Below are 26298 nucleotides of genomic sequence, written 5' to 3'. Positions count from 1 at the left end.
TTCACAAAAAAATACAGTTTTCTATCTTTATGTTTGAAGCCTGAAATGTGGCAAAAGGTTGCAAAGTTCAAGGAGGCCGAATACTTTCGCAAGGCACTGTATGTCTGCAGTGCCCAACACTCACAGCTCATTGCTGCCACATTTCACAGATCTTGACAGTAACTGGATGGTAATCTCTCAGGGGAGAATTAGGTTCTTATTGGCAGTTGTGCTTGGAAAACTCATGGGGGCAATTTTCCCTAACACAGTCCAATCAATAACTTCTAATATTAAGTACTAGTCACATCAATCCTTCTGACTCCTTAGGGTGGCAGGGGTTGCTGGCTGGCGGGGTTACTCCAGCAACGTGTCCATTAACTATGACATTTCAATACCAGTGGGGAGAGAGGCTGGACTATGGCAGTGACAGCCTCTCAGAAAAACCTGCACTTCATGATGGACAAGGGTCACTCACTTGGTATATTTGTACTGTACGTTATATGATTGTGACATCACAAACGGGCTTTTAGGAATGTGAGTGTTTTGCTTGGTTGATATGGCAACCTTATAATGTATCAGGACACAGAGTAATGTGCAAAATACTGTACTGAGCCTACTTCTTTGATAGGATGAATTAAACCACAGTCCATCTCAAAGATTACATTTTTACCCAGAGACCACTGCCTCTGTAGTTAAGCAAAGGTAAAAACGTTGAATAGCATTACTTTCACATTGGTAAGATTCATGACCGTAGAAAACGCTAAGGTAATCTCATACAGCAAATATAGCACCTGTCTTGGCATTTTCAACCAGAGTGTTCCCTTTAAAGCTGCGGTTAGTCTGTGAACATTCATTTTAATGCATCATGCAGGTTCCACACAGGTCGTGAAGCTTAACGTTTTTGTTACTTCAAAAACGTGTGGGACATTTGAATAAAACAAACTCCCTGTGGCTCAAGTTAAGTGCAGCAAGGCCTGGATTTGTATGTCCAGGACCACAACATCGTTGCTGTGTTGATTCAGTTGAAGTCGGAAGTTTACATACACTTTGGTTGGAGTCATTAAAACTCATTTTTCAACCACTCCACAAATTTCTTGTTAACAAACTATAGTTTTGGCAAGTCGGTTAGGACATCTACTTTGTGCATGAGACAAGTAATTTTTCCAACAATTGTTTACAGACATTATTTCACATGTAATTCACTGTATCACAATTCAAGTGGGTCAGAAGTTTATATCCACTAAGTTGACTGTGCCTTTAAACAGGTTGGAAAATTCCAGAAAATTATGTCATGGCTTTAGAAGCTTCTCATAGGTAAATTGATATAATTTGAGTCAATTGGAGGTGTACCTGTGGATGTATTTCAAGGCCTACCTTCAAACTCAGTGCCTCTTTGCTTGACATAATGGGAAAATAAAAATGAATCAGCCAAGAACTCAGAAAAAGAATTGTAGACCTCCACAAGTCTGGTTCATCCTTAGGAGCCATTTCCAAACGCCTAAATGGTCATTATGGCCAAACAGTTATATTTTTGTTTCATCAGACCAGAGGACATTTCTCCAAAAAGTACAATCTTTGTCCCCATGTGCAGATGCAACCCGTAGTCTGGCTTTTTTATGGTGGTTTTGGAGCAGTGGCTTCTTCCTTGCTGAGCGGCCTTTCAGGTTCTGTCGATATAGGACTCTTTTTACTGTGGATATAGATACTTTTGTACCTGTTTCCTCCAGCATCTTCACAAGGTCCTTTGCTGTTGTATTGGGATTGATTCGCACTTTGCGCACCAAAATACATTCATCTCTAGGAGACAGAACGCGTCTCCTTCCTGAGCGGTATGACGGTTGTGTGTTCCCATGGTGTTTATACTTGCGTACTATTGTTTGTACAGATGAACGTGGTACCTTCAGGCATTTGGAAATTGCTCCCAAGGATAAACCAGACTTGTGGAGGTCTACAATTTTTTTTCTGAGGTCTTGGCCTATTTCTTTTGATTTTCCCATGATGTCAAGCAAAGAGGCAATGAGTGTGAAGGTAGGCCTTGAAATACATCCACAGGTACACCTCAAATTGACTCAAATTATGTCAATTAGCCTATCAGAAGCTTCTAAAGCCATGACATAATTTTATGGAATTTTCCAACCTGTTTAAAGGCACAGTCAACTTAGTAGATGTAAACTTCTGATCCACTGGAATTGTGATAGTGAATTATTAGTGGAATAATCTGTCTGTAAACAATTGTTTGAAAAATTACTTGTCTCATGCACAAGGTAGATGTCCTAACCAACTTGCCAAAACAATAGTTTGTTAACAAGAAATTTGTGGAGTGGTTGAAAAATAAGTTTTAATGACGCCAACATATGTGTATGTAAACTTCCGACTTTAACTGTACATCTACAGAAATTTGAAGAATAGTCTTAGTCTCTTCACTATCCTCCTCCTTTCTGCTAACTAACTCTCAGGATCTAAATTTTGCCTCTGTATGGATAAGTTGAAAGAAAAGTCTGCTCTCTCTCTCTCTCTCTCTCTATTCAGCAAAGAGGGTAAAGCGGTATAAAACACTGGAGCAGGTGTCAAGATATTGACAAGATATATAACTCCATGTGTAGTAAGTAAGTCTTACTCATCCTTTAATCTTTTAATTAGGTTTTATGGTGAGGGGTAGGGCAGAGTGTGCTTATTTTAGAATGTTACAGACTATTTTCAAGATCAAAGGCTATAGCTGTATTGTATATGCCACTGCATGTCTACCTCTGATATGTGTTGGGATCCATGCTTGTATGTGCTGCTTGAGAGTCTATTTTTAAACTGCTTTGATGACTTAGTAAAAGAAAACACAATTTAAAAAAAAGGTTTCCTTTCTACTAGTTCAAATAGCAATCTATTCTCTTGCTCTCCATCTGCTTCGAGACCGTTCTCTCCATCAGTCAAAAGAAAAATGACTAACGCAAGAGCCAAGCCGCAGAGCATTGAAACATAACTGTGCATGGCAATGACAAAGGCTACAGTAATACAATAAAGAGAATAAATCCCATTTGTAATAGGTATACATGAGCTATAGATACGACCTAAAACAGATCTATGAACTAGAATTCTGATAGACCAATATCCTTATTCAAACCATTATTCTAAAACGTCCTATTTAGCTTCTAAGCTTCATAAAAGATTAGAGAGAAAATAAATGATTGAATTTAGGCCTAATAGCCTCATGTAGAAAAATATTGCTATTAAAAAGGCTTAAACAGAGTCGGTGGAGTTGAAACGGAGTAGTGAAATGGATAATATTATTCAATAATATTGCTGATTTGGTTATGTTCTATATCAATGCTAGGTCTAATAATGCGACATCAGCAGTTAGTAACACAGTATAGAGTGTTCCATGAACAGTAAAGAAGGCCGTTGTTAAGGGCGGTGCTTTTCAGTCATAGTAGTAATAGCATTTGTAGTGTGCTCATATCTAGAGCCCATAAGAGAATCATTTAGTTTCTCAGTCTCACAGTGGCTCAGTCTCTTGAAAGTCACGCCCGATTAACAGTGCAGGGAGAAAAAGACGATAGGAGGGTGGAAAAGGGGGAGAGCGTACGTTCAAAGTCTAAATGATAGTGAGAGTCAGAGGATGCACATGAGAGAGGGAACGAGTATTGAGAGAGAGATGAGCTGAACGCATTGCAAAGAGGAAAATGTGAAAAATATGATAATGGCTCTGGTTGATAATAGCTGTTTATGGGCCATTATTTACTGTTTCTGTGTTCATATACGTAGCGAGCCCAATCTCAGTCGGACTTCAGGGAATAACAAATGTCTTCTTCATCTTATCACACATAACAAAACACAGACACACATAGGCCTACATACAACATCTGCACACAATCTACACACAAACAAGCACTCACAGATGGGCACACCCTTTTGCGTCACAATCTCATTCAACAAATCCTTTAATTGCGTGATCAATATCCGTAGAGCCATGCAAATTAAGCCAGTAGTCAATAGCGGCTGGGTCAGGTTGAATAACCAAGTAAAGCTCACACACTGACGCAGTCCATCGATCAAAAAGCTCACCACGCTAAAATCCTGTGCCCCTTTCCACCACAAGGCCTGCAGGTCTCACCCTGCACCACTACCACCATCTCCACATTGATATGTTTATGCTGGAGATTGCAGTTTTATGGGACAACAAAAATGTGTAAACTTGGAGATGTTGTAGAATTTGAGATGATGTTGTTGACTCATTTTCACAGACGAGCAGAAGAATATCAACACGAGACAAACTCTCATGCATGCAGTATCCCCAATGTGTAAACTACAGTGTGTGACTAACACACACACACACGCGCACACACACACACACACACACACACACACACACACACACACACACACACACACACACACACACACACACACACACACACACACACACACACACACACACACACACACACACACACAGGGATGAGTGGGTAGTTGCTGTAAGACAATAATAGTATAAAAAAGGTCCATCAGTGTGTCCTACCTTGTGTATTGGCAGCCAAAATGTCATCCCTGCTTCTCAGAAGTAGCATGATGGTGTGGCCTGGGACTCCTCTCTCCCTCTCATAGCCTCAGACTGAGGGAGGGTGAACTGAGATGCACACACATGGAAAAAGACAAGAAAGAGATGATTCACAATAGCCTAATCAAAAACTTCAAAACGTCTGTCATTGAACGATAACACAGGAACCTGTTACATCTACAAACCATTTACATTTTGATGGCTATAATGATATTGTGCATGCAGGCCTGAATATCCAAAGAGCGTGTGTAAATGGAAGGAAAAAGACTCAACACATCAATAAGGTATGAGACACATCAGATAACATGAGCCATATTTTTGGTCTTGGATTTTATTTCATACTACATTGATCTCTTGATAGAATTGTGTACATAGGCCTCTGAGATAGGCTAGCTCTTGAGAACCCAAGGATGGCCTAAGGGGGCTTATAGCTTCCCACTCTTGGGTTCTCAACTGAAGGTACAGACCACAGCAGGGTGTTAATGTTAATAACTACAATCCCGATGCTCTGTTTTAACGTTCGTAAACGTTAATAATCCTCACTTGCGATACATTTTTGGAAACATAAAGCCCTCTATTCTCAAATCAAAAATACCTTCACAAATGCAAAATGTACACTTACTGTACATTGTTTAAAGTGGTTTTAACACAGCTGCAGTCAACAGTCATTTTCAGTTACAACACTATTCTGACGCCCTTTTTCCGTTACACACAGGTGTTCGGAGACCCTTCGATAGCTAATTAAAACAGGTGGTCGCCTCTGTCTTCCGTAAACAAGGGCTGTAACATGGAAATATGGCTGCCCTAACCCGATATATTTAAACGTTTTATTCATTTAGCAGACGCTCCTATATACCGAGATTTGCAGAAGCCATCAAGGTTAAGTGCCTTGCTCAAAGGGCACATTGACAGATTTCTCACCTAGTCGGCTCAGGGATTTGAACCAGCAACCTTTGGGTTACTGGCCCAACGCTTTAAACCACAAGGCTATCTGCCGCCCCTGTAAAGGTGTGTAGTAACTATTTTTTGATGTATTATTATTCTTTCTCACGGATGTGAAAGTTAAGTTCTACCTTTTTCCAAAACCGTATGGCAAGCGAGGCATAGTGACGTTCAGACAAAGCTTCAGAACAGCGTCGGAGCCTTTGCCTTGGGCGGCAGACAGGTTTACAGACAGACGGTATACAGTGCCTTCAGAAAGTATTCACAACACCTGACTTTTTTCACATTTTATTGTGTTACAAAGTGGGATTAAAATGGATTTAATTGTAATTGTTTATCAATGATCTACACAAAATACTGTAGTTATAGTGGAGAAAAAGTTCCAACATTTATAAAAAAAAAAAATGTATGAAACATAAAATATGTAATATATTTTGATTAGATAAGTATTCAATCCATGTTAGAATCCCCTTTGTCAGCAATTATAGATGTGAGTCTGAGTAAATCTGCCTGTCCCTATTCGTTGTGCTTAGGGTCATTGTCCTTCGCCCCAGTCTGAGGTCCTGAGTGCTCTGGAGCAGGTTTTCATCAAGGACCTCTCTGTACTTTGCTCCGGTAATCTATCCCTTGATCCTGACTAGTGTCCCAGTCCCTGCTGCTGTAAAACATCCCCACAGCATGATGCTGCCACCATACTTCATCGCAGGGATGGTGCCAGGTTTTCTCCAGACGTGACGCTAGGCATTCAGGCCAAAGAGTTCAATCTTGGTTTCATTAGACCAGAGAATCTCATTTCTCATGGTCTGAGAGTCCTTTAAGTGCCTTTTGGCAAACACCAAGCGGGCTGCCATGTGCCTTTAACTGAGGAGTGGCTTCTGTCTGGCCACTCTACCATAAAGGCCTGATTGGTGGAGTGCTGCAGAGATGATTGTCATTTTCAATGGCTGTTAGAAGTTGCTGGATATTGGAGGGAATTGGAACATGCTGTCGTACACATTGATCCAGAGCATCCCACACATGCTCAATGGATGGCATGTATGGTATGCAGGCCATTGACGAACTGTGCCATTTTCAGCTTCCAGGAATTGTGTACAGATTCTTGCCACCATGGGGCACTCTGTTCACAACGCTGATATCAGCAAACCGCTCACCCACACAACGCCATTTGCCCGGTTCAGGTGAAACCGGGATTCATCCATCCATCCAGTGTGCCAGTGACTATTGACGGAGAGCATTTGCCCCTGAACTCGGTCACGACCGCGAACTGCAGTCAGGTCAAGACTATGGTGAGGATGACAAGCACGCAGATGAGCTTCCCTGAGATGGTTTCTGACAGTTTGTGCAGAAATTCTTCGGTTGTGCAAACCGACAGTTTCATCAGCTGTCTGCATGACTGGTCTCAGAATCCCGCAGTTGAAGAGGCCGGATGTGGAGGTCCTGGGCTGGTGTGGTTAAACGTGGTCTGCAAATGTGAGGCCGTTTGCACGTACTGCCAAATTCTCAAAGGCACTTAAAGACTCTCAGGCCATGAGAAACCAGATTCTCTGATCTGATGAAACCAAGATTGAACTATTTGGACTGAATGCCAAGCGTCACGTCTGGAGGAAACCTGGCACCATCCCTATGGTGAAGCATGGTGGTGGCAGCATCATACTGCGGGGATGTTTTTATGCGGCAGGGACTGGGAGACTAGTCAGGATCGAGGGAAAGATTAACAGAGCAAAGTACAGTGAGATCCTTGATGAAAACCTGCTCCAGAGCTCTGACAACCTCAGACTGGAGCAAAGGTTCACCTTCCAACAGGACAACGACCCTAAGCACACAGCCAAGACAACGCAGGAGTGTCTTCGGGACAAGTCTCTGAATGTTCTTGAGTGGCTCAGCCAGAGCCCAGACTTGAACCCGATCAATAATCTCTGTAGAGACCTAAAAATAGCTGTGCAGCGAGGATCTGCAGAGAAGAATGGGAGAAACTCCCCAAATACATGTGTGCCAAGCTTGTAGCGTCATACCCAAGAAGTCTCAAGGGTGTAATCACTGGTTTTTCAACAAAGTACTGAGTAAATACATTTTTGAATAAGGCTGTAACGTAACAAAATGTGGAAAAAGTCAAGGGGTCTGAATACTTTCTGAAGGCACAATATGTGGTATAAAATATTACAGAGTATTACCCTGGTTGCAATGGTTAGACAATAACCTTTCCAAATGTACCATGCCCTTCTGAAGTTTTGAATGTACTGCTCTCCTGTTCTTTTTATGTGTAATTGGCTCGGATTTCAAGTTTAGTTTACCTCCCTCCTGTCCGGCCTACACTATAGCTTTTTCAGTGTTAAATTGAGAATATTAATCGACACATATTGGCCTCGACGCCTCATGAGATGGGGCGTTTATTAACGAATTTGGCAGGGCATGAATGATGTGGAGAGATTCAAAATGAACCTTCCCTTGATTTATCTCCTCGCTAAATCCTAATCCTTTCTATCAGTTGATTGAGAATGTGGTTGGATTTTCGCGCCTCAAAACAGTTTCAGGGAAAACGGCACGAGCGCTAAATCCTCGTTGGGTCACAGTGTAAAGCGATGTTCAATGTAATTGCTCTCCAAAGCTCTACTTTTCTTATTTTACCCCTTTTCTGCAATGCCGTATTTGTTGCTATAGAGTTTCCATCTGACTGCAGCGGATCTGTTATTGATGAACAAGGAATAGGGAGGATGGGATAGGTTAGGAACACATTGTAAATGGATGTGCAACCACACACATGGTGAATTTGGCAATAGACTTCAGAGGTCTTAAATGTGATTCATGGGAACTTCGAGATAGGCATGTGCTTTCTTGCTGGGTCAGACAGACAGTGAATGAGAGCTTCCATTAGAACACTAGGCTCTTTATACCTAGTGTAGGTCCAAAATCCAGCAAGCACTCTGATTGGTGCTTGCACACAACCACACCTGACGCTTCTCTACACTGACGAGGCCAACAAGTGATGCTGTTTCCCTTCAGTACAAGCAATTATGTATTTTACCCAAACGTACTGTATGTACTAAATTGTCTCCCTTCCCCCTTAATACAGCAGGAGTGTAATGAATAACTTCTATTAATCCTAATTATACCCATGCATATCTCAAAATACCCTACAAGCAATTTCTCAATGAATGAAAGTGGATTTGTCTGTTCAAGGGCATGTTGCATAGGCCATACTTTAGATAAATAAATGATTAATTAAATATGCTGATAAATAATGAACTATGTCTCTAGGGCAACAGATTGTAAGTTCTATATTTAATAGATTGATAGGCCTCACACCGACACATGCTGTACACCACATAATCACAGACATACACTTAACACATAAACCAAGAGGGTGACCCTAAATGGAAACGTCAGAGAAAAATAGAGAAAGCTACCATCTAGCCACTATTTCTACCCATTAATACACACAAAATGGCATAAATGCTGAACACATTTTCCTGTAGTTATATCCTCCCTTACGTTGTTGTGTCAATACGACTCTTCTTAATCAGCTATGATTAATTATTAAACAGACTTTTTATAGCAGATCATGACCCATATTCTCCAGTCTTGGAGTGAATAAACTGCCAATAAATAGTCTCCTCGCCCCATATACTGTAGCTCCCTCCAATCACCAAGTGAGCAAGCCCAGTGTCTGATCCACAGATGCATTCAGTGGGTTGAATGAGAGGGAGACTGACAGATTACTCTAAATTTGAGATGGTTTCATAATCTTAGGGAAGAAGTAGGCCTAAAACGTGGGTTAAGCCCTGTCTGTTAGACAGCATAGCGAGTGACAAAGATTAGGGGTGGTTGAATGGAGATTCTGAATGTTCACAGCCCCTGCTGTCTCCTGGTCTTGCTATTGAGTCAGCAATGGCTGCAGCACGCAAAGCATGAAACGTAGAAGAGGCAGGACAACGTTGTCTTTTTGATGGTGGAGATCATATGCAAACTTCTGTTTTAGGATGAAACTCCAGCGTATTTAAATGGTTACTTAGGTTAAACAATTTCAGAACGCATCCTGAATAATTCACGTCCAGTGGTCCTGCAGTGCCAAATGGCATTTTAGAATATGTCCATTTATGGAAATAATGATATGCCATTTAGTAGACACTTATCTAATGCGACTTGAAACGTTTTACATGCGAGTGGTCCCAGGGATCCAACTCACAGTCCTGGCGTTGCAAGCCCCATGCTCTACCAACTGAGCTACAGAGGACCGGGAATAGATTCAGGATTTGCACAGACCACAGAAAGTCAGCACATGATGTGAAACTGAAGCCCAAGAGGATCAGTCCAACCATTTAAGGTACAACCACAATCTAAGGGATGGGTGGGCTCATACAAATACATAAAACTTTAACATACAGTGGGGAGAACAAGTATTTGATACACTGCCGATTTTGCAGGTTTTCCTACTTGCAAAGCATGTAGAGGTCTGTAATTTTTATCATAGGTACACTTCAAAAATCCAGAAAATCACATTGTATGATTTTTATGTAATAAATTTGCATTTTATTGCATGACATAAGTATTTGATACATCAGAACCTAATATTTGGTACAGAAACCTACAGAGATCATATGTTTCCTGTAGTTCTTGACCAGGTTTGCACACACTGCAGCAGGGATTTTGGCCCACTCCTCCATACAGACCTTCTCCAGATCCTTCAGGTTTCGGGGCTGTCACTGGGCAATACAGACTTTCAGCTCCCTCCAAAGATCTTCTATTGGGTTCAGGTCTGGAGACTGGCTAGGCCACTCCAGGACCTTGAGATGCTTCTTACGGAGGGCTTCTTAAAGAAAAACTAACAGGTCTGTGAGAGCCGGAATTCTTATTGGTTGGTAGGTGATCAAATACTTGTCATGCAATAAAATGCAAATTAATTACTTTAAAATCATACCAAAGTGATTTTCTGGATTTTTGTTTTAGATTCCGTCTCTCACAGTTGAAGTGTACCTATGATAAAAAATTACACACCTCTACATGCTTTGTAAGTAGGAAAACCTGCAAAATTGGCAGTGTAACAAATATTTGTTCTCCCCACTGTATACTGTAACACTAGTAAAAAACCATTGTATTCAATTCTCAGTTTAATGATAATTCAACTTTCTACCCATTGTTGTTGTTGTTTTTTCCTTTTAGGAGACCCACTCGAATCTTGTGGTTGAGCCCATAGTTACACATTGGCCAACCATCTAGCCTCATTGCAATGTTACTGACAGGTATGACAGACTACATGGGCTTAAGGGCCAATCTGCAGGTAGACTCTTAGTCACATGTAGGGTCAAAATAGAGCGCACCATGGATAATGACAAGCATTGCAAGACCAAGTCCCGGGTGGATTTGACGCGTATGGAGCTGTAACCTTGACCAATTCTCAGCACACAGTATAAATCCCAACCCTGTCAGCCAAATGATAGGAAAGTGAATTAGAGAAAAGGGGTCAAACACACAGGACATATGATGGATAGACAGGCGGGTGTGTTGCAGCAGACACACGGAGCTGAGGCTCTCAACTCAAAGCGGAAACAGACAACAAAGTGCATAATACTGTACGTTGCGACACGTTTTCCTTTGAAAAAATGATGTATTCACCAGATAAGCTGCAGGGAGAGGTAGGCGGAAAGGGCAATGGACTCACTCACGCTCCTTCTACTCTCTTACAGTGACACACACACACTGTACATTAACCGAACTGTCTAGAACTGCATTGGAGAGTGGGTGGAAAGGTTTAAAGAGTACAGATACAGGCAAAGCAATATGAGCTTGTTTATGAGGTATGGAGATGGGTCATTCCACCAATAAAGCGCCTTTTGGGTTCACGTAACAGGTTGACTTTAAAATGAGGGAAATTGGAAACATTAATCATGAGAAATAATCATCTTCAGAAATGACTGTCAAAGCAACAAATTAACTACGGTTTTACAATGACGGTGAAAAATGTGGGGGAAAGTATTGAATTGAACAGATATAGAATTGTCCATCTGGTCTATATTAAAGGGAACTTCATTTAATACAACAGGCTTTTAAAATGCAATATAGGTGCACAATTGAAGGTATCAAAGGGACTCAAAGGGCACTATTGGTGGAACGACCCAGAAACAGATTACGTAGCCTAAATGCATAGAAAGACTGTGATGAGATCAGAGTTTTTGATTTTATGGACAGACTAACATCTATACGACCTCAAACAAGGTATTAAAGGCCCAAGGAAAACATATATAGATATGGTAGAATTTATGGGAAATGACTGATCTTCGATAATCAAACATTCAACTCGTTCAATATCCACCTCTATCACACACACCGACACACTGTGGTGCAATGCTATGTATGAAAGACTAGGAATATGTATGTTAACACCCACATTGAACGACAAAATGTGTGCACACATACCATTGAATCAATGACAAGAAAATGAAGAGCCATAGAGAGAGTTTGTGTGTAAGAGAGACACTGTACTCACCTAATTAACCCTTAATACTGAGTGATTCTAAATGTAATTGTGTTTGTAGATAGGAGAAATTGTAACAATCACAAATATATCACTAGACGATAAAAGATGCTGAGTCCTTAATCCTTGATAGTAAAATCCCATTAAAATTCATGAGTAGAAAAAAAAGTATTAAAATCAGCTTAAGTCCATTTGGAAAAACCACCAAAAAGTCCTGAATTTCAATTAAGAGTTAATTAGAGGCTTTCATTTGGAGTCCAATCCGAGACAAGAGTAATTCCTCAGGAAAACAGCTACATCCAGAATGCATTTATCATTGTGAAGAATATTTTAAACATTTCTCCTTCCCCAATATCTTCATATAATGTAGAGGAGAATCATAACATTCTCCATCAAGAACAAAAGGAAATATAAAGAGGTGGAGAGAGAATGAATTGTGGTTTGCTCTACTTATCTATGTATATGTCTATTGCTGTGTTTATTACACTCTCTCTTTCCCTCTCTCACTCTCTCTTTCCCGCTCGCATTCCCTCTCTCACACCAAAAAGTCTGATTTTTGTTAGGTCGCAATAAACCCAATTCCCTACAACCTTTTCACCACCCTGCCTTCAACAGTTTTCTTCTCCTATTGCTAAACATTGTTCCAAAAATAACTACACTAAATTACCTGCCCCTTAAAATATATCACAGTAGTCCCAGTAATAACTTACAAAAATGATTCCCCATTTAAGTAAACATAACTCTCAAATTATATCAGAAATACTAAATGACCCTCTGGGATGTGAATCATTTTCTGATGGCAAATGAAAAAGATGGAGCAACAAATAAAGAAAGGACTGGATAATTAAGTGTGGGGGTGTAGGTGGAAAACAACGATGGGATAGAGATGAACGCCGCTTAAAATGACAGCGACAGATGAGAAAAGCATTAAAAAAAGATCCTCTGAAAGGTAAAGAATTGCAGCAAGGGTTTTAGTCCATTATGTTTGAGTGCTTGTGTGTGTGTCAGAGGGAGTGAGAGGCGAGGGGGTGGAGGGTAGAGAGAGATGCATACACAGGTGACAGACCAGTAGAATGAGAAATGAGTGAGTATTAAGTGCCGAGCTACAGATTATGTTTGACAGTCTCATAAGAGGTACAGGATGAGATGGGAAGAGTATAATATATTGGTTTATTCCTTTTTTTCGAGTTCGCCTTGGGACCTTGCATTAGTCTCCTCCTGTGTGTGAGTAAAATGATTCAATATAAGGAAACGGAGGCAGTTACACATTTAATGGGAGAAGAGACTGTTGTGCAATACAGTGAGAGAAAATGTGCTCCTCTGAGAAGAGAGGAAGGCGTTGTAGGATGTATCACTGTGGTTTTGATGGGGGTCAAAAGCAAAAAGGTGATGATCGGGATGGAGAAAAAGAGCATAGGATGGCATGTCATGAAAACAAGTACCAGCTGAATGATTTGATGAAAGAACCATTCCTCTACCAAGCCATACTGTGGATTAACGTGTGTGTGTGTGTGTGTGTGTGTGTTATGTGGATGCGTAACACACACAAAAATGCACACACAAACAGATTGAGACGGACACTAAACACTAAGAGACCTACCTATAAATATAAATAAGAATCCCCAAAATAGAGATGCAAAGGATTGTGGGAGAAGAAAATAGGTACAAAATAGGAAAGGTAAAAACATGAAAAAGGTAAAATAGTGTCATCAACCAGTCTTTTCTGGTGGAAAAATCTGGATAATTGTAACACTGATGGATTCAAAAACTAGTCAAAGTTATGGGGTGGACAGTGAGTGGAGAAATGGGGGGAGGAGGAGCGTGGGTAACGGGGGAAAGATTGGGAGTCATAGGAATGGTAAGGGAAGGGAGAATGGATAAGGAATTTAAAAAATAAAAAATCTTTCCTTCCTTTTCTCGTTCATAAATAAAATAAATTGTAGACCAGGTAAATGGAGAAATAGATGAGGAGGCAGAGGACGGAGAGAGCAAGCAAATGAAAAGATAAAGCACCTCCCAGCAAGGCGATGAGGAAGAAGAAGAACAAAGAACGAAAGAAAAAAACAAATACTCCAGTAGCCTCCGTTTTTTCTTGTCTCTATGTGGAAGGGGGGAATGGCAGTTGCCAGTTATTCCCCCTCCCAGCTCATCTTCTTTCTTCTTTCAACAAAACAAGCCTCCCCATCCAGATGAAAACATGTTATTTTCCTCTAGCTCTGGTCTAGTACATACCACTCACACAGGTTAGACATGTTGCAGTGGCTCATCAATATTGCTTACTGAAAAAGACATGGGGCTATAAGACAAGCATTGCCTGCCTTACTGAACTGAAAATGCTCTGTCCCCTCCCGCCTATCCCTGAGAAATCTGGGAGGGGAGGGAGGAGGGTCCTCTCGCAGAATTAGTATGCATTGAGAGAGGAGGGGGTGCCTTTCCAATAAATGTCTAGGAACCAGTGTTAGTGTGAATAAAACTGATAAGGGACTAGCTCCCCCTAGAGTCAAGTATCAATATACCAGTATAGTTTATAAACATTTTAATGAACAATTACAAGTCTGAGTATTTCTTGGTACTTAACCTTTCGGTCAATCTGTTGTCAAGTCCAATGCATTTATTTACATGTTTGTAACCAGCCATTAAGGCGATCAGCAGACAGTGTGTGAATTACATTGGGTCCAGGGGGCACCCCTGAATTGAGAAAGGAGTCCCCCTAAATGCGGGGTCTCTAAATAATACTAATTGAACAATTATATTATTTCTTTAAAATGCAATTTGTACTACGACAGAGGTAAATATTAAAATAAAACGAACACCCCCGCCGGTCATCCCGGGACAGTCCCATCTCTCAGCCCCTTTTCAGGCGTCCCAACTTTTCGTTCTACAAAAAAGGTCCTTTTGTCAAAGACGCATCAATTAATTCAGGCTACAAGAGTGTAGACCTAATGAAAATCACAGAATGTCACTACAATTTTTGGTGATTCGTAACGGATGTCTCTTCCCATTCATCTACTCATCAAATGTTAGGATGCTGGAATAATTTTGGACTAGACAAACACACGCAGGTAGCCTACTTTTTGAAGTTATTTGTTTGACAATATGAAAACATGACTAGTTCTGTTCAAGCCAAATTACAAAAAGGTCAAAAAAACATTAAATTCCATCCATAGAAAAAAAATGTCACAGGATGTGCACACATACACAGGAGGCCCTAGATCATGTATCATTTAACTGTAGAACATGTCCCCCAGTGGCAGGAATTGAGCAGGAGGAAAAGAGAGGTCACATAGGCTTTGGCAGGTTCATGTCTCATGAGACGCAAAACTACTGTGTATTACCATATAATAACATGGTCATTCTGGCCTTCATAGTATGTTCTTTCAGTTAGACTGACAATTGCAATAAAAAGTTAGTTTTCAAATACCTTCAGGAAACTAGGAGAAGAATACTTTATCCATAATCTTTCAGAAACAGGACCAGGCCATTTCAGGTTTGATTTTCAAATCCTCTCGTCCTGTGTTGAAGATACCATTTTGGTACAATGCTGCTCCCATGTGGTAGGCAGACACACGGCAGGCAGACAGTGGTAGGCAGACACACGGCAGGCAGACACACGGCAGGCAGACAGTGGTAGGCAGACACACGGCAGGCAGACAGTGGTAGGCAGACACACGGCAGGCAGACAGTGGTAGGCAGACACACGGCAGGCAGACAGTGGTAGGCAGACACACGGCAGGCAGACAGTGGTAGGCAGACACACGGCAGGCAGACACACGGCAGGCAGACACACGGCAGGCAGACAGTGGTCACATGGGGCCAACCCATTTCACCAGGATGGGCAACAACATTTCCCAGTAACATTCCAATGATAAGTCACTCTTGTAAACACCTGGGCTCAAATATGATTTGAGTGCAAAATTCTGATAAAAAAATACCAACACAGCATTCATTTGAAAATAGAGCAATTAGATTTGCCAGAAGCTTTACTGAACTTTTCACTTTGGCTACCTTGGTTACCAGAAGAAAAATAAAAAAAATCTACAGAATCAATATTCCTCCTCGTTTTGACTTGACACAACAAATTAACTTAAATCTTAACATTTGGTTAAATTGGAGTTTTCGGTGAAGGGGACGTTAAGACGTCAGTGCACTGAGGCTCACAGAAAGGTCCAAAGCGGCCAAACACGTCCCTGGCACGGACTGCAAAGTAGTACTTGGAGCCAGAGACAAACTGTGTGAGTGTACAGGCCATGGGCAAAGCCAAGGCCTTCACCTCCCCGATCTTCTTCCAGAGTAGGGGGTGTGTGCTGGGGCCAGAGTGGTCCTGGTGGTAGGCGTATAGGTGGTAGCTGTCCACGGCAGCACAGCTCCTGTCCACCTCAATCACAGACCAGGAGAGCACGATGCCGTCATTCTGGCTCGGAACCCGGGTTATTTTGAGCAGAGGCTGCTGTGGAGGGCTCGTGCTGGCCGCTTCGAGGGGCAGGCTGATAGTTTGAGGTGGGACAGGCAAGGGGGGAAGGGGAGAGGGCTGGGGGCATGGTATGGAAGATGAAGAAGTGGTTGTTGCGGAGGCAATACTTTCAGATGGGGAGCCCTGAAAGATGAATTTGATCAACTTTCACATCCATATTCTATGTTGACTCTCTTTGGTTGATTATGGGCCAATATGTACATTTTCTTCCAATTGGAAAACATTCTGGAACATGCAGTATTCCATGGCTGCATTCCAAACACTTAAAAGACACACCCTCTCCCCTCAGCCCTCAAATTAAATGGACACTTCTGATGACGTATCATGACATCTGACGAGTTGACACTTGCATTTATTTTAAATGGACCGCTCTTGCCCGGAAATGTGTCACTCGTTCATTTCATGGTTGTTTTCAGTCATCATGGAACCACTGATAGCTGTTGTGTGTGCCTTATATGCGCTACAGTCAATTATGATTGCATTTCATAATCTTGGCTAGAAGACAACATCCCCGCAGACATCGAATGTTAGCCATCCTACTATATCAGATACTAATACATTGTAATTTTCGATGTGTGTTGTCAGGGAAAGTTGTGCGCAAACTATTGTTTCCAAAAGCTAACCAAACAAAAACATTATTACATTTATGATAAGTGTTTGAGCCGTCATGTGCATTAGTAGCAACATTTCTAACTTATTTACATTCGTTGACTACTCCATATTAATGTAGTTTAAGGTTAGGCTGACTTTTCTTAGTGGATGTACAATCAACGTGAATTGAATTATGGGGCGTTTCAGGCCCCGGAGTGAACATAATTGTACGAGAGGTCGACCGACTATGATTAATCAACGCCGATACCGATTATTGGAGGATAAAAAAAAAGAAGCAGATACCGATTTATACACTGCTCAAAAAAATAAAGGAAACACTAAAATAACACATCCTAGATCTGAATGAATGAAATATTCTTATTAAATACTTTTTCTTCACATAGTTGAATGTGCTGACAACAAAATCACACAAAAATTATCAATGGAAATCAAATGTATCAACCCATGGAGGTCTGGATTTGGAGTCACACTCAAAATTAAAGTGGAAAACCACACTACAGGCTGATCCAACTTTGATGTAATGTCCTTAAAACAAGTCAAAATGAGGCTCAGTAGGGTGTGTGGCCTACACATGCCTGTATGACCTCCCTACAACGCCTGGGCATGCTCCTGATGCGGTGGCGGATGGTCTCCTGAGGGATCTCCTCCCAGACCTGGACTAAAGCATCCGCCAACTCCTGGACAGTCTGTGGTGCAATGTTGGTGGATGGAGCGAGACATGATGTCCCAGATGTGCTCAATTGGATTCAGGTCTGGGGAACGGGCGGGACAGTCCATAGCATCAATGCCATCTTCTTGCAGGAACTGCTGACACACTCCAGCCACATGAGGTCTAGCATTGTCTTGTATTAGGAGGAACCCAGGACCAACCGCACCAGCATATGGTCTCACAAGGGGTCTGAGGATCTCATCTCGGTACCTAATGGCAGTCAGGCTACCTCTGGCGAGCACATGGAGGGCTGTGCGGCCCCCCAAAGAAATTCCACCCCACACCATGACTGACCCACCGCCAAACCGGTCATGCTGGAGGATGTTGCAGGCAGCAGAACGTTCTCCACGGCGTCTCCAGACTGTCACATCTGTCACATGTGCTCAGTGTGAACCTGCTTTCATCTGTGAAGAGCACAGGGCACCAGTGGCGAATTTGCCAATCTTGCTGTTCTCTGGCAAATGCCAAACGTCCTGCACGGTGTTGGGCTGTAAGCACAACCCCCACCTGTGGACGTCGGGCCCTCATACCACCCTCATGGAGTCTGTTTCTGACCGTTTGAGCAGACACATGCACATTTGTGGCCTGCTGGAGGTCATTTTGCAGGGCTCTGGCTGTGCTCCTCCTTGCACAAAGGCGGAGGTAGCGGTCCTGCTGCTGGGTTGTTGCCCTCCTACGGCCTCCTCCACGTCTCCTGATGTACTTTCCTGTCTCCTGGTAGCGCCTCCATGCTCTGGACACTACGCTGACAGACACAGCAAACCTTCTTGCCACAGCTCGCATTGATGTTCCATCCTGTATGAGCTGCACTACCTGAGCCACTTGTGTGGGTTGTAGACTCTGTCTTATGCTACCACTAGAGTGAAAGCACCACCAGCATTCAAAAGTGACCAAAACATCAGCCAGGAAGCATAGGAACTGAGAAGTGGTCTGTGGTCCCCACCTGCAGAACCACTCCTTTATTGGGGGTGTCTTGCTAATTGCCTATAATTTCCACCTGTTGTATATTCCATTTGCACAACAGCATGTGAAATTTATTGTCAATCAGTGTTGCTTCCTAAGTGGACGGTTTGATTCCACATAAGTGTGATTGACTTGGAGTTACATTGTGTTGTTTAAGTGATCCCTTTATTTTTTTGTGCAGTATATAAAAAAAAAATTGTATGTGTGTGTGATTACACACACACACACACACACACACACACACACACACACACACACACACACACACACACACACAGTGGGGCAAAAAAGTATTTAGTCAGCCTCCAATTGTGCAAGTTCTCCCACTTAAAAAGATGAGAGGCCTGTAATTTTCATCATAGGTACACTTCAACTATGACAGACATGAGGGGGGAAAAAATCCAGAAAATCACATTGTAGGATTTTTTATGAATTTATTTGCAAATTATGGTGGAAAATAAGTATTTGGTCAATAACAAAAGTTTCTCAATACTTGTTATATACCCTTTGTTGGCAATGACAGAGGTCAAATGTTTTCTGTAAGTCTTCACACACTGTTGCTGGTATTTTGGCCCATTCCTCAATGCAGATCTCCTCTAGAGCAGTGATGTTTTGGGGCTGTTGCTGGGCAACACAGACTTTCAATTCCCTCCAAAGATTTTCTATGGGGTTGAGATCTGGAGACTGGCTAGGCCACTCCAGGACCTTGAAATGCTTCTTACGAAGCCACTACTTCGTGGCCCGGGCAGTGTGTTTGGGATCATTTTCATGCTGAAAGACCCAGCCACGTTTCATCTTCAATGCCCTTGCTGATGGAAGGAGGTTTTCCCTCAAAATCTCACGATACATGGCCCCATTCATTCTTTTCTTTACACGGATCAGTCGTCCTGGTCCCTTTGCAGAAAAACAGCCCCAAAGCATGATGTTTCCACTCCCATGCTTCACAGTAGGTATGGTGCTCTTTGGATGCAACTCAGCGTTCTTTGTCCTCCAAACACGACGAGTTGAGTTTTTACCAAAAAGTTATATTTTGGTTTCATCTGACCATATGACATCCTCCCAATCTTCTTCTGAATCATCCAAATGCTCTCTAGCAAACTTCAGACGGGCCTGGACATGTACTGGCTTAAGCAGGGGGACACGTCTGGCCCTGCAGGATTTGAGTCCCTGGCGGCGTAGTGTGTTACTGATGGTAGGCTTTGTTACTTTGTTACCCAGCTCTCTGCAGGTCATTCACTGGGTCCCCCCGTGTGGTTCTGGGATTTTTGCTCACCGTTCTTGTGATCATTTTGACCCCACGGGGTGAGATCTTGCGTGGAGCCCCAGATCGAGGGAGATTATCAGTGGTCTTGTATGTCTTCCATTTCCTAATAATTGCTCCCCACAGTTGATTTCTTCAAACCAAGCTGCTTACCTATTGCAGATTCAGTCTTCCCAGCCTGGTGCAGGTCTACAATTTTGTTTCTGGTGTCCTTTGACAGCTCTTTGGTCTTGGCCATAGTGGAGTTTGGAGTGTGACTGTTTGAGGTTGTGGACAGGTGTCTTTTATACTGATAACAAGTTCAAACAGGTGCCATTAATACAGGTAACGAGTGGAGGACAGAGGAGCCTCTTAAAGAAGAAGTTACAGGTCTGTGAGAGCCAGAAATCTTGCTTGTTTGTAGGTGACCAAATACTTATTTTCCACCATAATTTGCAAAAAATTCTTTCAAAATCTAACAATGTGATTTTCTGGATTTTTTTTTCTCATTTTGTCTGTCATAGTTGAAGTGTACCTATGATGAAAATTACCGGCCTCATCTTTTTAAGTAGGAGAACTTGCACAATTGGTGGCTGACTAAATACTTTTTTGCCCCACACATATATATATATACATATATATATATATATATATATATACACATATATATATATATATATATATATATATATATATATATATATATATATATATATATATATATATATATATATATATATATATATATATATATATATATATATATATATATACATATATATATATATATATACATACATACATACATACATACATACATACATACATACATACATACATACATACATACATACATATATATATATATACATACATACATACATACATAACTTAACACATCAATAAAATCAATTTAGTCTCAAATAAATAATGAAACATATTCAATTTGGTTTAAATAATGCAAAAACAAAGTGTTGGAGAAGAAAGTAAAAGTGCAATATGTGCCATGTAAAAAAGCTAACATTTAAGTTCCTTGCTCAGAACATGAGAACATATGAAAGCTGGTGGTTCCCTTTAACATGAGTCTTCAATATTCCTGGGTAAGAAGTTTTAGGCTGTAGTTATTATAGGACTATTTCTCTCTATACCGTTTGTATTTCATATACCTTTGACTATTGGATGTTCTAATAGGTACTTTAGTATTGCCAGCCTAATTTCGGGAGTTGATAGGCTTGAAGTCATACACAGCGTAATGCTTGAAGCACAGCGAAGAGCTGCTGGCAAATGCAGGAAAGTGCCGTTTGAATGAATGCTTACGAGCCTGCTGCTGCCTACCACCACTCAGTCAGACTGCTCTATCAAATCATAGACTTAATTATAATACACAGAAATACGAGCCTTAGGTCATTAATATGGTCAAATCCGGAAATTATCATTTCGAAAACAAAACGTTTATTATTTTAGATAAACACGGAACCGTTCCATATTTTATCTAACAGGTGGCATCCCTAAGTCCAAATATTTCTGTTACATTGCACAACCTTCAATGTTATGTCATAATTATGTTCAATTCTGGCAAATGAATTACGGTCTTTGTTAGGAAGAAATGGTCTTCACACAGTTCGCAATGAGCCAGGCGGCCCAAACTGCTGCATATACCCGGACTCTGTTGCACAGAACGCAAGAGAAGTTACACAATTTCCCTAGATAAAATAAATTCATGTTAGCAGGCAATATTAACTAAATATGCAGGTTTAAAAATATATACTTGTGTATTGATTTTAAGAAAGGTGTTGATGTTTATGGTTAGGTACACATTGGTGCAATGACAGTGCTTTTTTCACAAATGCGCTTGTTAAATCACCCGTTTGGCGAAGTAGGCTGTGATTCAATGATAAATTAACAGGCACCGCATCGATTATATGCAACGCAGGACAAACTAGTTAACCTAGTAATATCATCAACCATGTGTAGTTAACTAGTGATTATGTTAAGATTGATTTTTATAAGAGAAGTTTAATGCTAGCTAGCACCATACCTTGGCTCCTTGCTGCACTCGCATAACAGGTAGTCAGCCTGCCACGCAGTCTCCTCGTGGAGTGCAATGTTATCGGCCATAATTGGTCTAAAAATGCTGATTATCGATTGTTACGAAAACTTGAAATTGTCCCTAATTAAAATCAGCCATTCCAATTAATCGGTCAACCTCTTAAATTGTACACTTGCAAACGCGATCAAAAACGAGGGCTGAGGGGCTTCCGTTGCCAACTTCTCTTGCTTGGCTAATCATTTGGACCGACAACAAAGATGGCCGCGGGGATTCCCCCAATTGCATAAGGCAAGGGTAAGTGGAGGAGGGTGTGTCTTTTCTAAGTTTAAAACGCAGCCCATGTATTGAAAGACGGTTGCTCGGCTTTCAAATATTTGGTAGTCTCACCTGCAGGGGGCGATGATAAACAGCATGCGGAGATCCAACAGCTGAAGTCTGACCAAGAGATGACCTCACTGAAACAATAAATAAAGAGAAAAACAATCTGGGTATTCTGTCAACATAACCAGAGACAGTGATGGCACAAGACACCACCTACCGGCCTGTGTGCCGACTGAAGTGGAGGTGGCTGTTTGCTGTGTGGCTGTTGTTCGCTGACCCGCTGTTGAAGGCAAGGGTGAGGCCTTCAAAGCCATCGGAGCCTTCAGTACTCCAGTAACTGCACACAACACATGGGGACAACTTCAGGAGATGTCCAACTCACTGCACTTCTGGCCTCTATAATATCATAAAATACTGCTCATCAAAAGGAAGAGGGAGGGAAAGGAATATCAATCTTACCTAGAACATCATCATCATCCTCCTCCTCCTCCTCTGTCAGGTCTATGAATGCTTCTGATTTGGCAGGGTGAGATGCCTGCGTGGAGTCTGAAGGAGTATTTGTAGATTCACTACCTACATAGGAGAGTGTAGGAAAACACAGCTTCTCAGAATGACACTGAGAATCTGGGCAAAACAAACTACTTACATTTACTCTTCCAAGATAACAAGCCAAACCTCTGAGGTGTAAGCTAACCTGTTTTCGCAGGCACCTGTGGTACAGGGGCAGCTAGTTGTGCTGGGGCAGCTGGATGCACAGAGGCAGCTGGTCGCACAGAGGGTTGAATGCCTGTGGTGGCTGGCATTGAGAATATTGGTAAGGATGAAGTGGAGTTCGCCACAGACACAAGCCGAATGGACTCACAGACGGAGACAGACACACTGGAGCTGGGCCTGCCGACTGTCCCAGTGGCTCCAGGGTGGGAGATATTGGGTGTGGCACAGAGTGTGGTTATGGTTGTGGCCCTGGGTGTGGTTATGGTTGTGGCCCTGGGTGTGGTTATGGTTGTGGCCCTGGGTGTGGTTATGGTTGTGGCCCTGGGTGTGGTTATGGTTGTGGCCCTGGGTGTAGTTATGGTTGTGGCCCTGGGTGTGGTTATGGTTGTGGCCCTGGGTGTGGTTATGGTTGTGGCCCTGGGTGTGGTTATGGTTGTGGCCCTGGGTGTGGTTATGGTTGTGGCCCTGGGTGTTGTTGTGGTCGTGGCCCTGGGTGTTGTTGTGGTCCTGGGCATGGTTATGGGTGTGGTTATGTGGGACGTTGTGGCAGCTGGTGAGTCCGTGGGTGTAGTCGTGGTTGTGGGTGTGGCAGCGAAATGAGATAAGAGGGCAGAAGCAGAGGGGGGCTTGGGAGCAGCAGGGGTGTAGGGAGTAGTCCTCTGCAGGAGGAAGGCAGTGGTGGGTGTCACGGTGGAACTCGTCATGGCGGGAAGTGCGCACACTGGGATTAGCTGAGAGTTGGTTGGGTTGGTAAGGATGGCTGTCCCTCCACCAGGCAGCTGTATGAGGAATGACTGGAGAGGGAAGGCGGACGGGCCGGGTGCTGGGGTAACACAGGTGCTCAGCATCAAGGTTTGGGATGTGGGTTGAGATCCGGCTGTGGAAGAGGGGGAAGGTAGCAAGGGGGCTTGTGGAGGAGAAAGAAATTGAGAAGAAAAAAAATGTTAAAGGAAGAGACTGTATACAATGATATTATTAGTTAGTTAAAGAAAACACACAGATTAAGATGAAGAGAAAACTCCCTCCTGCTCACCTGTGGGTACAGGACTAGGGGTTTGACAGCCCTGATCAGTACGTACAGGAGTAGGGGTTTGACTGCTCTGATCATTACGCTTTGGATCCGGTATGTTGTTCCCCATTGTTCTGTTTACAAGGAGGAGAGGAAATGATTACAGGCAAAGGATTCAGGAAGCTGATCAAAAGGCTGCTCAGTGGAGAATGATGGTGAACACAAACATAAGTGGATGCTGAGAGATACAGTATGACGTCACTGTGCATCCAATCAATTGCTTTTATCCCAAATAACTCAATGACAAATTGAATCTTCGTTGTCAATGCACCTATTTCTTTGGGTTACCCTCTGGTGAAATGTTTTTTTCCTCTGATTAATTAGGACACGCTGCTACACTTCAAATCATTGACTTACCTCAGGCCGAGAATTCCTGATCCTGCTTGGGTGGTTGCTGTGGCAGAAGTAGAGGTAGGTGGCAACGGTACCTGATGAATATAGGGAAGAGCACTTTGTATAGAGTTCCAATGGTACCATCAATCTTTCAAAAAAGCAAGTTCCCTCTGAAATCACAGTCATCGTTGAAAGATCAATTGCCTCCGTTTTCACTCACCTCTGGAGGTGTCTTGGCATTCTCCCTGGCCTGGATGGCAGTTCCAACTTTCTTAGAAAGTCGGCCAATCTTTGCCTGAAAGGACACACGTGGAACATGGATTTGCTTGTCTAATGGGCAATACATTACAATGTCTTTATCCCTAGATTACCCTGTTTGTGTTTTATTTCTCATCTTCTGACAACTGACCTGCAGGCTCTTGAGTGCACTCGGGTGTTTTTCTATTTTGTCCAGTCTGTCTCTGAGCCCCTGAAGACTCTTGTCAAATAGTGTGAGCTGCAGAACACACAACTGCTCCTCAACAAGCTGCTGCACCACCTACAGAGGACAGGGATTTTAATGGACAAGTGAGGAAAAAAGATGGAAGGTTATTTGATTTGTTTAACCTTAAAACCAGTCCAACTGAGATTTTTTAAATAAATAACAAGAGAAGGTAGCGCCAATAAATAAAATAGTCAAAAATATGCCATGCAACTCAGGATACATGACTACAACTTGGGAACTGAGACATGGTTTCTTTAAATAAAACATCTCAATTGAGGACCAACCTTCTTTAGCTTGTGTTGCCTTTCTGCGCTCCCACTGATCTTCAGCTCCACATGAGCCTCCAGCTCTTCACAGTCTACTCTGGGCCTCTTGTTATGCCTCTCCACCACTTCCAAGTCTCTTTCTCCCTGCTTTTGACCGCCATCCTCCGAGTCTCCAGACAAGGATCGTTTCTTCTGTAGAGCAGCACCCTCCTCTTCTTGTTTAGAGAGAACACAAAACGTTATAATATCAAAACACCGCTATTATCGAAGCTAACATCTTGAAAAAAATTATCTCCGCTAGCCAACAGGCCAGTTGAAGTCAGAAATATGACCAATTCCTGCAACCTAGCTAACATATGAACTAAACTTGACATAATCACTTTGGTGCTTCAGTTGGGATTGGAAAAGACTATAGAATTACCTTCATCAATCTGAAGGGGCTTTGGTGATGAAGGGGACAGACAGTCAACTGGAGCACCACTTTCAAATTGTTCTGGCTTCTCCAGGTTAACCTCAACTTTTTCTACCTTTCCTTCACTTTCCCTCTGATTCTCCTCTTTCTCCTCTTCATCACTCTCATCCTGGACATCATCATCTTCACTAAGCACCAGGAACCCTGGCCTGACCTCCTGGTCTGACTCTGCCGTGTATGACGGGGAGAGCGAAGGGGAAGAGACAGACTCTACAGCCGTGTCGGAGGACAGGAGGAGGGAGGCGGCAGGGTTCAATATGGGCACTGTGTCCGGAGTGGTACCTGGTACCAGGTCTACTTCCATACCATCAACCTCACGCTCTCTTACTGCTACTGATTTCTCTGAACTCACAGGAGAGGAAACAATAACATCCTCTTTCGAATTTATATCCACATTTCCCAGTCCATTAATTTTGTCTTCTACCTCAAGGCTGGGTAATGTAGACTCCTTGTCCCCCTCTCCTTCTTCCTGAACATCTTTTACATCAGTGTGTATGTTCTGTGATGAAGACACCAGTAATTCAGAGGCTGTTGGTTCTTCAGAGGTCTCAGTGGTTAGGGATGTGGCCGTCAGGGAGGAAGGGGCATGAGTGGTGGTATGTGTAGTTCCATTTATTTCTTTATCTACTTCCATAGACACATCTTCACAGTGCTT

At 42.3% G+C, this 26298-nt stretch overlaps 2 protein-coding genes across 2 annotated transcripts in view; both read right to left on the bottom strand.

The window, feature by feature from the left end:
• The window catches only part of LOC139364858 (glutamate receptor ionotropic, NMDA 2B-like), a 110992-nt gene extending 88570 nt beyond the window's left edge, over positions 1–22422 (bottom strand). Inside the window, exons 1-2 of the mRNA XM_071102009.1 lie at positions 22372–22422; positions 4490–4597 (exon numbers count right to left, since the gene is read on the bottom strand). Of these exons, the coding sequence (XP_070958110.1) occupies positions 4490–4516 (27 nt within the window). The 5' untranslated portion in view covers positions 4517–4597; positions 22372–22422. The remainder of the gene's footprint in view (positions 1–4489; positions 4598–22371) is intronic.
• On the bottom strand, positions 16042–25947 carry LOC139423566 (activating transcription factor 7-interacting protein 1-like). The gene is made up of 9 exons (XM_071175158.1): positions 25593–25947; positions 25190–25386; positions 24831–24959; positions 24642–24716; positions 24446–24516; positions 23168–23926; positions 22523–22642; positions 22372–22419; positions 16042–16423 (listed from the first exon to the last, which is right to left on the bottom strand). Exons 1-9 carry the CDS (start codon positions 25945–25947, stop codon positions 16042–16044), a joined length of 2136 nt encoding a protein of 711 aa, XP_071031259.1.
• Positions 25948–26298: the final 351 nt, after the last annotated feature.

The sequence above is a fragment of the Oncorhynchus clarkii genome, chromosome 13, assembly GCF_045791955.1.
Source record: "Oncorhynchus clarkii lewisi isolate Uvic-CL-2024 chromosome 13, UVic_Ocla_1.0, whole genome shotgun sequence".
Lineage (NCBI taxonomy): Eukaryota > Metazoa > Chordata > Actinopteri > Salmoniformes > Salmonidae > Oncorhynchus > Oncorhynchus clarkii.
The sequence above is the reverse complement of the archived record's forward strand: the minus strand, read 5'-3'. Positions and strand labels throughout refer to the sequence as shown.

Coding starts and splice junctions, on each gene's coding strand:
- LOC139423566 (XM_071175158.1), bottom strand. CDS start 25,947: ATGGAAGTAGACCTGGTACCAGGTACCACTCCGGACACAGTGCCCATA. Junction 25,387..25,592: donor GCCCCTTCAGATTGATGAAG/GTAATTCTATAG, acceptor TCTCTAAACAAG/AAGAGGAGGGTGCTGCTCTA. Junction 16,424..22,371: donor TTTATCATCGCCCCCTGCAG/GTGAGACTACCA, acceptor TCAAACTATCAG/CCTGCCCCTCGAAGCGGCCA.